General features: G+C 39.4%; 3 protein-coding genes across 3 annotated transcripts; 2 read left to right on the forward strand and 1 right to left on the reverse strand.

The window, feature by feature from the left end:
• The first annotated feature begins 251 nt into the window (after positions 1 to 251).
• On the forward strand, positions 252 to 1,071 carry LOC120169690 (protein DOG1-like 4). The gene has a single exon (XM_039177808.1). The coding sequence runs from the start codon at positions 290 to 292 to the stop codon at positions 1,046 to 1,048; it is 759 nt and encodes a 252-aa protein (XP_039033739.1). The 5' UTR covers positions 252 to 289; the 3' UTR covers positions 1,049 to 1,071.
• Positions 1,072 to 3,193: 2,122 nt separating this feature from the next.
• Positions 3,194 to 3,838, reverse strand: LOC120169691. The gene is made up of 2 exons (XM_039177809.1): positions 3,326 to 3,838; positions 3,194 to 3,237 (listed from the first exon to the last, which is right to left on the reverse strand). Exon 1 carries the CDS (start codon positions 3,818 to 3,820, stop codon positions 3,410 to 3,412), a length of 411 nt encoding a protein of 136 aa, XP_039033740.1. The 5' UTR covers positions 3,821 to 3,838; the 3' UTR covers positions 3,194 to 3,237; positions 3,326 to 3,409.
• A 5,497-nt stretch (positions 3,839 to 9,335) lies between these two features.
• On the forward strand, positions 9,336 to 9,866 carry LOC120169719. The gene has a single exon (XM_039177840.1). The coding sequence runs from the start codon at positions 9,336 to 9,338 to the stop codon at positions 9,750 to 9,752; it is 417 nt and encodes a 138-aa protein (XP_039033771.1). The 3' UTR covers positions 9,753 to 9,866.
• Positions 9,867 to 10,994: the final 1,128 nt, after the last annotated feature.

Genomic DNA, 10,994 nt, shown 5'->3' on the forward strand with positions numbered 1-10,994 from the left:
TTTGAGCAGCAAAGCACAAAAAGAAAAGAGGTCGTTACGAAAACGTGAATGGAATGGAGTTCCACGTTGAAGCAAGATTGTTTCCCACATCGACACGTTAATCCACACAACAACATCAGCACCAGCTGGTGAGACACATGCATGACTCCTCGACCCAGTCAAAGGTTGAACCCCCTCAAATTTAAAATCACTCACAGACTTCACATTGGTTCATGTCATCATCACCATTAAACCCTTCTCTTTCTCCTTAAAAAAAAATCTGCATATCCATTTGCATGCTGCTGTTCCGATGAAGAGTAAAGTCGGAGAACGATTCTCTGAGTTCTACGATAAGTGGATGTGCCAACTCGATGTGTACCTGCAACAGTTGCTGAACGTGTCCAAGGAGAGTACAGTGAGTACTCTAGTTTCAACGGAAGGTGATAAACAAGCTCTGGTGTCGAAACTCACCACTCATTACAAAGAATACTACACTGTCAAATGGGCGGCTGCGCATGAAGACGTGCTCGCCTTTTATTGCCCAGTTTGGTTAAGCAAGCTAGAGGATGCTTATTCGTGGCTGACGGGTTGGAAGCCGTCTACGATATTCGGGCTCGTCGAGTCAATGAGGAGGACTCGGGAGCCGGGACCGGGTTTGGCCGAGTTGACGGAGGAGCAAGTGAGGAAGATAGAGCAGTTGAGGGTGAAGATAAAGTTGGAGGAAGAGAAAGTGGAGGGGAAAATGGAGAGGCAGCAAGTGGCAATGGCTGACCGGAAAAAAGTCGAGCTGGTTCGGATGGCGAGGCGGATGAGGAACGAGGAGCTGGTGGCGGTGGCGGTGGCGATGAAGGGAGTACTGGCGGGGATGGAGAGGGTGATGAAAGCGGCGGATTGTGTGAGGCTCAAGACCTTGAAAGGTGTTCTTGATGTGTTGAGTCCATCTCAGTCTCTGGATTTTCTTGCTGGGACTTGCATGCTGCAGATTCAGCTGAGGAAATGGGGACAGACAAGGGATAGCCAAAAGGGTCTGATGGTTAACCCAGAGTTGCACAATAATCTTATTTTTTAAGACTAAAAGAGATGTTTAAGAATCGATCCTTAATGTGTTTTGTCCATGTAATTTGCCCTCTTCTCTACTTTCTGTTACAAATTTGCTTGAAACTTGAACAAATATATAAAAATGAAAATTCGTAGTCCAGAAAACATTCAAAGGCAAAAGCACAGCAACAACAGAACAGATGAGGGCTCTATGTATGTCACCTTCAACGTTATCAAAAGGGTTATTCACTTGTTCTTTTTCAGACAATCATAACACTGCTTCAGAGTAATTGAAATGATTATGAAACGATAACTTTTGCTTCAGCTTGAACATGTTATTATTGTGTTCATGATGCATCTTGTGGATATTATTAAGATGAAAAACCACAATTCTCGAAAATATTTAAAAATGAAAATTCGTAGTCCAGAAAACATTCAAAGGAAAAAGCACAGCAACAACAGAACAGATGAGGGCTCTATGTATGTCACCTTCAACGTTATCAAAAGGGTTATTCACTTGTTCTTTTTCAGACAATCATAACACTGCTTCAGAGTAATTGAAATGATTATGAAACGATAACTTTTGCTTCAGCTTGAACATGTTATTATTGTGTTCATGATGCATCTTGTGGATATTATTAAGATGAAAAACCACAATTCTCGAAAATATTTTGCATGCAAACATTTATACATACTTGCATTTCTTGTTATCTTAAGCCAAGAATATTATAATGCATGCTTACAGATGCATATAAGAGTATACACATGCATGCCGTTTCACAATTGTTCCTTGCAATCTTATCAGGTCTGAGTCTGTTTACAGAGCAGCAGCTTTGTGTGGGGCAGTTTTAAGATATGAATCCATGGGCATGAAGGGATGAATCGAGAGAGGCAGTAGTTTAAACTTGATTATAAGTTTGATTGATATCATCATTATTGCAACTCACTGATGAGTTCGACTATTCTTTAACATTTATTACCCTCTTATTTATGAGTAGGAAATAGTCTGCGTAATTTAGACATACTATAGAAAATAGTACAATAAGTTTGTGCCGTTAAATCTGACACCTAAACAATATTTAAAACCTACAAATGATGGGGGTTTGACAATCATTAACAATAGGATTATTGTCTTGATTAATTCATTGCATATATATATATATATATATATATATAATTCAAGGGTCCAAGGTTTTTTACACTAATGTTGGGAATTGGTAGGTTGCACATACTGGCATATCTTTTTATTATTCATAGAGGGAGGTTAAATAAACAGATTTGACAGTTGAAATCAATAAAGAGCCATTACAATAATGTATCATTTTGTATTAGCAAAAAGCAATGGTAGAGATGCATGATGAAGAAAACAAGCTGAGAACTTGTCTGCAATATCATCATTGAACCAAATCCATGGAAGAATTGGACCCACGAGAGCATGTGCAGGTAGATTTCTTGAATAAAAGGGTCAAGAAAAGGGAATGGTTACCGGATTTTCAGTTAAGTCCAAGCCAAAGAATCGGATTATTTGATCACGGCAAGGGTAGCCATTGTCAAGACAAGAAGGGATCAGGCACTCGCTTTTGCTATCTTAATATGTTGCAGACAAGGCTTAACGAGGTTGAGTACTTAAGATCGAGCAGCAAGTGAGATCTTTCCAGGTACTTGTCCTAGAGCCATAGGAAACAGGAAGGTTTGGTGTGACCATGGTGGAAGCTATACGCACAAGAGCTGGGGATGTTCTGTCCCGGACCTAAGATCGCACTACGCACCCTACCCGAACTATCATATAGGAATACAGTTTCATTCCAAGTTTCCTTCTATCCCAAACAAGCATTTTATATCCAATATATTTCCACAACAATCTGTTTATTCTGGGAGCAAGACAAGCACCACATCCAACTAGAAAAGTTGGAAAAAAAATTGTGGCCATTACAAAATTCGAATCTGACTTCGATGTAACAGTGACCTCAGCTTGCAGTTATAGTTGATGTATAGGGAAAAAGAAACGAAATTACAAGCTTATATAACAACGAGAGCTAACAAATTTAGTTGCCTATAGAAGGAAAGTGGAAGGAGAAAAATGGTAGGCTGCAGCAAAATCTTAATCAGCTCTGACCATGTCGAAACCAAAACTGCTGTTTAGTACGAGGAATCCGATGATGCCCTTGGTGTTTTCTCTTCTTAAGTTTTGGATTTCTGGGAAAAGGGAGTTACTAGTTCCTGTAATGGACACAAATGTTAGGAATGTACAAAGATAAAGTTCTCATCAGAGCAGACGATAGCTTTGTTTAAAGAACGATAAGATTACCTCGGAATAGCGGACGTGATCATGATGCAAGCTTGAAGTTTTGACAATTGTTTCCCACTTGGCATCAGTAGCAGCTGGCTTAGGTTAATGTTTTTCCGGTTTAAAACGAGTGCCATCGTAAGACTGTGAAGATGATTTTGCCGAAGGCAGAGCACGCCAAAGCCAAGACTCCGATGGTGTTTTCGGCAAAGGAGGTGGAAGAGGAGAGTAATCGGAACTGGTACTTGCTTCATCAGCTGCTTTCGAATCATCATCGTCATCAGGGTAGCTCAGATTTCTATCAGCTCTAACTTTTATACGCTCCAAGGACTTAAATACCGGATCCAGTCCTCCCTTTTGTCCGGGATCAGGATTGTTGGAGAAAGAAGATTGACTGGATTTCACCGACCCTGCAATTTCACATTCCGATGTGCCTTTTCCATCCAAAAGATTGAGGCTTTTGGTATCCATGGTAGCAGGTTCTTCCAACACTTTGTTCACTCCAATGGAGTCCATTTGGACTTTGGTATCCAAGGAGTTTCAGCAGAACTTACAGTATCTACATACAACGTTTTCTCAACTGCAGGGCTTGGAGAACCGGAGTCTTGTCTGGTGCTTCGACACGGTACTAATTCCCGCGAGTTGTTATTGCTTCTGGTTTACTTAACCATCATATTGGCTTTGTATTTCTCAGTTTCTTTAGGCAAGCCAAGAAACCCTCCACCACGGAAAGGTGATTGAGGTCTCTCCCTCCGATATGAAGAAACGCACCCACTACTTGGAAGCCTAGGGGGTTGAACTTCAGTATCCGATTTGTCCATTGTGAGCCTCGGTGGTGGAAATGTACTATCTGATTTGCTCACTAGGAGCCTGGGGGGTTGAACTCCCCTGTCTGGTTTGTCCTTCGAGAGCCTCGGCAATTGGAATTCACTTTCTGATCTGTTTGCTCCTAGCCCGGGGGATTGAATTACCCTATCTGATTCGTCCTTCGAGAGCCTCGGTGATTGAACTACACTGTCCGACTTGTCCACTGGAAGCCCAGCGGATTGAACTCTGCTGTCTGTTTTGTTCTTGTGAACATCATCCCAAGCATTCTGCAATGATGCAAAATACCAGTAAATGCTCAAGCCGGTGTATTAGAGTATCTAATGTTAGTGTAAATGAATGAAGTTGTGCATGGGACATGAGCACACATACTACTGCTGTGTATGATGGTTGTGCAGCTAATCAAGTTGAAACAGTTAGTTTGTTGAAGTTTGTTGAAGATTAGTTACATCATTAGTTATGACTGTATTGCTCAATATAAATACATTCCTTAAGATTTGTAAAATTCACCCCCTTGAATATAATACAGATTCAGAATATTTCTTCTCTCCTTTTCTGTTTCTCATTCTCTTTCTCATAGTTCAGATATTATTCTTTAATCTTTCTCATAGTTCAAATTTGAATAATAATAGTAGTGCGGCCATTTTAAATAATAATCACAGTGATGCCAGCTCACATGGAGTCCAAGAAGAGATGGGTACAACAGAAACGTGCGTTGAAGTTCAACCCGGAGTGGGGATTGATGTTCCACAACCAGTCTCCAATGTGCATCCCATGATGACCAGGAGTAAGCATGGAATCTGGAAGCCAAAAGTTTATAATGTTGCAAGTTCAGATCAAGAGCCAGCTAATATCACAGAGGCATTGATGAGTCCTCTTTGGAAAGAAGCTGCACAAGCAGAGTATGATACACTGGTGAGGAATGACACGTGGACTCTAGTTCCTCTTCCTAGGGATAGGAAGGCAGTAAACTGTAAATGGATTTTTCGAATAAAGCGAAATGTTGATGGCTCGGTTTCAAGGTACAAAGCACGTTTGGTGATGAAAGGTTTTCTCCAAAAACCAAGAATTGACTTTGATGAAGTCTTCAGCCCAGTGGTTAAGCCTGCAACGATTAGGGTGATCATTTCCTTAGCATTGTCACGAGGGTGGAAGCTGAGACAGATTGATGTCAACAATGCCTTCTTGAACGGGCTGCTCACTGAAGAGGTGTACATGACTCAACCACCTGGGTATGAGCAAGGAAATGGTGAGCTGGTATGTAAGCTACACAAGGCGATTTATGGGCTGAAACAAGCACCGAGGGCCTGGTTTGAGCGACTGAAGGCATACCTAGAATCTGAAGGTTTTTGCCTAGCTAAGTCGGATGCCTCTCTTTATGTTCGAAAGACCTCGGATAGCTTGGTGTACTTACTGGTGTACGTTGATGATATCATCGTAACAGGGGATAAAGAGATGGTTGTTCAAAGTGTTATAGACAGACTAAATGCTCAGTTTTCGTTGAAGGATCTTGGACCATTGAGTTTTTTCCTAGGAGTGGAAGTTAGTTATAAAGGTTGTGATGTTGTTTTGAGTCAACAAAAGTATATTCAAGACCTTCTACAGAAACATGGCTTTGGTGAAGTGAAAAGTCTTCCCACCCATATGGTCTCTAACATCAAGCTGTCAGCCAAGGAAGGAACACCACTTGAAGATGCTACACGATACAGAAGCATCGTAGGTGCCCTGCAGTACATTGTGATCACTCGACCTGATGTGGCGTTTGCTGTGAATAGAGTGTGTCAATTCATGCAATCCCCACTGGATGTTCATTTTCTGGCAGTGAAGCGGATACTTCGTTACCTACAAGGTACTGTTGATTTTGGGTTACGGTTTACACCCTCCTCGAGAATGGCTCTAACTGGTTTTGCAGATGCAAATTGGGGCTCGGATATTGATGATAGACAGTCAACCTCAGGGTTCTGTATATATTTTTATGGGAACCTGGTCTCGTAGAGCTCTAAGAAGCAACATGTTGTCGTACGTTCAACTGCTAAGGTTGAGTATAGAAGTGTGGCTTGCGCAGCTGCTGAGATGGTGTGGCTTCGATCACTGTTGGGAGAGCTGCACATAGTTACTCATGGCAAGGCCACGTTGTGGTGTGATAATACAAGTGCAGTTGCAGTGTGTGCTAATCTCGTACTGCATTCCAAGTTCAAACATGTTGAGTTAGATCTGTTTTTTGTCCAAGAAATGGTGGCTATGGGACAGCTACAAGTACATGAAGTGCCTGCAGCTGAGCAGGTTGCTGATGTGCTGACCAAGCCTTTATCAACGTCTTTGTTTTTCAAACACAGACAACGGTTGCTGGTGGCACAACTGAAAAACAGATCAGATTGAGCTTTGAAGGAGGTTTGAAGTTGAAGGTTGCAAGGGGAATGTTAGTGTAAATGAACATTATTTCAATTTGAGCTTTGAAGGAGGTTTGAAGTTGAAGGTTGCAAGGGGAATGTTAGTGTAAATGAACATTATTTCAATTTGAGCTTTGAAGGAGGTTTGAAGTTGAAGGTTGCAAGGGGAATGTTAGTGTAAATGAATGAATGAAGTTGTGCATGGGACATGAGCACACGTACTATTGTTGTGCATGATGGTTGTGCATTGCAGCTAATCAAGTTGAAGCAATTAGTTTGTTGAAGTTTGTTGAAAATTAGTTACATCATTAGCTATGACTGTATTGCTCAATATAAATACATTCCTTAAGATTTGTAAAATTCACCCCCTTGAATATAATAAAGATTCAGAATATTTCTTCTCTCCTTTTCTGTTTCTCATTCTCTTTCTCATAGTTCAGATATTATTCTTTAATCTTTACATCTAAGACTTACAGAAAGATCATCGAATGGCTATTCGAAGGAAACATAAAAGATCCAAACTAACCTTCTCAAAAATTTGGCTTCGAGACTTGGAGTAAATAGCTTTTCGTGGCTTCGGAATTTCACGAGAAAGACATTGAAGAGTGGGATCTAACTTTTAATCCAGGCACAGGATATAAGAGGCCGTGAGAGCTCTTGAAGCATAACCGAGGCAATAGGCCGCATGCTTTTCTTGATAAATTGCCCGTATCCTGATAGCCATCGAATTCGTCTTCTGTTTCTTCTTCTTGTTCTGCATCCCAGTTATAATATGGAACGATAGCCGACTCGTAACTATTGACAGGAGGTTTCCTATCGGCAATGACCGCTTTCTTAGCCTCTGTAGGTTGTTCGGGTGCCACTGATTGTTTCCTCAAGGCATACTTTGGTGTCTCCAGGGTCACTGCCATTGCAGCTGGCAAAAAGCGCTGCAACATGAAATCCTGAGTTTATGGATCCGTAGAGAACGTTCCTGATGGTTTAGCAACTGGACCATCTGATCCACTTAGACCACTAATACTACAATTCATGGAGAATGCATCTGTTAACGTATCAAGTGCATCGGAATAAACATCGTCGTCATTGTCTGATCCCGAGACACATTTCTCGTTCAAACAGTCTAATTTACTCACATTATCATTCAAAGCATACGTTTCAGTTTGAGACCCGGACACATCCTGATTTACACACTCTTCCTCCACAGCACAGCCACAGGACACTTGACAACCTTCGAAATCCGACCGGGCGGAAGCCTGGGAATACCCAAAGCTTCCTTAAACGGCTCGAACTCAAGCTCCACACTACCTTTCGCTTTCCCAGGGATCTGTTCCCACACAAAAGGAACCGCAACAGGTTCCTTTACCTGATCCGAACTTGCATCCGGGCAATGCCAGGGGAGAGCAAATCGTGCCGTGGGAGGAGGATTCTCAAATTTATTCTGCTTATTTCGATCTTGAAAGGAAGACGTCCCGGAAAATCGCCTCACAGATAAAAGCGGAGCATTAAAATTCAATTTCCTCTCCTCCATTAACGTTTCACAATCAAGAAATTCAACAGCTTTGTTCCAATAAAACCATGGCAAATACCTTCATCTCAAAGTTTTGCCAGAAAAGACCTGAAAATATGCTAAAACTGATCACTTGAAGAACCTAGACCCACTGCAATATATCCACATATATACATATAAATCAATATAGCGAATCAAAGCAAGAAGTAAAGACAGAATTCAATGTCTTGATCTCCCAACAACCAGGCAAAGATTTGTGTTTTGGTCCATTGTAACAAAGAACTGTAAATATACAAGATAGGGGTGGACACCGACACTAAATCAAATGAAAACAGCATTGATTATATGATCTGAATCTTCTATACTTCACCAAGAAGTAAATCCTAGTAAAAGAAAATACAACAAACCCGATAAGGACCTGGTAACAAAGAAATTATTTAGGAGAAAAGATCAGTCATTTTCATCGAGAGATCGATCATTTCGAGCCAAAACCTACTTAATATAAGGGATCGATCTTTTTTGAAGTGGATTGATCCTTTGGTCGAAAAGATAGAACCTTTTATGAATAGATCGATCCTTTAAGCAAACAATTCTCGGAAACTTGATTTTAAAAATGTGAAATCGATAGAGTATGTTTTTGAAAAGTTTCCATTAGAAAACATTTAAAACATATTTTTCAAGTTAATTCCGTTTTTTGAATTATTTTTGATAAATTCAATTAAATACAAAATTAATTTTATAAATTATTGTTATATCAAAATCTTAATTCAACGATACGATACATATGATATGATACATGAAAAGAACAAAATATGTTTGTAAAATATTTTTTCACTATCAATATTTGAGATAATGATTTCATAATTAATTATTATAATGCACAATCAAACTAAAATAAAAATATATTCATATTTAAACTCAAATATATTTAGATAATAACCACACTTTAAAATTTCAATTAGAGTAAATTAGAACTTAAACTCACATATTATGATATTTTAATTTGATAAATTTTGATTTTTTTACTTTTATAATATCATTAATAGATCTAAATTAGTAATATCTTTAATTATTACTATTAATTTAAACATGGAATTAATGTGTAGATTATAATTTAAACATGGAATTGATGGGTCAATAGACTATAACTTTATGTGATTAATTATTTTATTGAATAACATGATATGGTCTTCTCCACTTTATTCTAGCTTACTTGACAGTTCCCAATAACGGATCAACATCTGTCACCCATAAGCGTGTAATTATTTATATATCCTATCCATAGATTTCAATCCAAGTAAGCGACCATATGAAGAACACCATCTGGTGCTGCATCTCTTGCATTCTTCCCTGCGGGGCAGTCGATGTGATCCGTATAGTGCACACCGATGGCCGCGTCGAAGATATCAATGGCTCCCATGTCAAAGCTAGCGAGATCATGAAGGCTCACCCTAAACAAGTCCTCAAGAAATCATCCTCTCCTGATGATGATGAAATGGTCCCGAAAATCGTCCTTGTCCCACCAGAAGCCGAGCTTCAACGCGGGAAGATTTATTTCCTCCTCCCGCACCCTTCGACACCTGAAAAAATTCGGTCCAAAACAACAACCAAGAAGAAAAGATACAGCCGAAGCATGAGCAGCAACAACACGACTTCAATGTCGAACGTTTTGGTATCGGATTGGTATTTAAGTGAGATACTCTCGGAGAAGTTGTCGACGTTGTGAGATCGAAGAAGTGGCCGAGTCGGGGTGTGGAGGCCACACTTGGAGAGCATCTCAGAGACCCCAAACCAGATTGATGGTTGTTGTTGATCATCATCGAGTAAGCTTTGGTATCATGGGCGGAACCAAGGGGAGGGCAAGGGACCCTTGGCCCCGCCAATCATATTTTAATTATTAATTAATATAAAAAATATATTTTTAAAAAATAAATAAATAAAAATTTACCAGATTCCCTCAATTAAAAAAATGTAGTTATAGAAAATAAAAAAATATTTTAACCCTGACTATAATAAATTCATATTTCCGCACCTGTTTGATACGTTACAATTAATTTGAACAACAAACCTTGGATTTGCAATTTATTTTCGTATTTTGATATGATTCATGTAGAAAAACAATTACATTCATCCATTAGGGTTCCAATAAGAGCTTCCTGGTTGGCTTTCTTTTGTCAGTTTTGTTAATTTTCATTTGTGTTTGTTTTATGTCACACCCTAAAATTAGAGTTAATTTTAGTATTGATAAGTTATAATTTTTATTTTTATTAATTTTAAATTGAGGATTAAATTGAATAAATATCAGTTTTGAAAATACTTTCTAAAAGTCCTCAAGAAATCTGAGGGCTTACCTTGTAATTAATCCAACTGAATTGTCACCATTTTTAAGGGTCTTTTGAAGGGTGTATGGTTAACTGGAGGACTTTCTTCACATGAAAGTCTCTCCAAAAATGGTCTAGATAAATACGTGGAGGGATCGTTTCCTTAAAGAAGTTGAATTTTCATTTTTTAGAAGAATCATATCTACGAAGCCATAACAATTGCAAATCAAACATCCAAGCTGGATGATGCTCCAATGTTCTTTATTGCTGACACGACCGAGATCTTAAAGTGGATGTCAAGCAAAGCGACGAGGGCCAATGGGCAGAGGCTGGCGAACCGAGTTTGAAAAATATATCAACCATTTGCTTTTCTTTTCATTTTCAGCCAATGAAATTCTTTAGAAAACTCTTCCAATTCCTCTCATATTTTTGACAAATACAACCTACCAACTTCCACGACATCAACGTGATGTAACTCATACAGGTAAGAGTGGCTTACCCCGATCGTGACAACTACTATGTGCGGTATGAAATGGAAGTGCTTGGAATTCTGCTCTTCCTAAGCGTCAACATAAAATTTTCGCCACTTTGACATTGCCTACACGCGACCGCAATTATCGTAGGTTTGTGTGTACGGCTTATCTTCT

This window comes from Hibiscus syriacus, unplaced genomic scaffold, assembly GCF_006381635.1.
Source record: "Hibiscus syriacus cultivar Baekdansim isolate YM2019G1 unplaced genomic scaffold, ASM638163v2 tig00111769_pilon, whole genome shotgun sequence".
NCBI classification, from domain to species: domain Eukaryota; kingdom Viridiplantae; phylum Streptophyta; class Magnoliopsida; order Malvales; family Malvaceae; genus Hibiscus; species Hibiscus syriacus.

What these genes read in the sequence shown, in the direction of transcription:
- LOC120169690 (XM_039177808.1), top strand. Translation starts at nt 290, where the DNA reads ATGAAGAGTAAAGTCGGAGAACGATTCTCTGAGTTCTACGATAAGTGG.
- LOC120169691 (XM_039177809.1), bottom strand. Translation starts at nt 3,820, where the DNA reads ATGGACTCCATTGGAGTGAACAAAGTGTTGGAAGAACCTGCTACCATG.
- LOC120169719 (XM_039177840.1), top strand. Translation starts at nt 9,336, where the DNA reads ATGAAGAACACCATCTGGTGCTGCATCTCTTGCATTCTTCCCTGCGGG.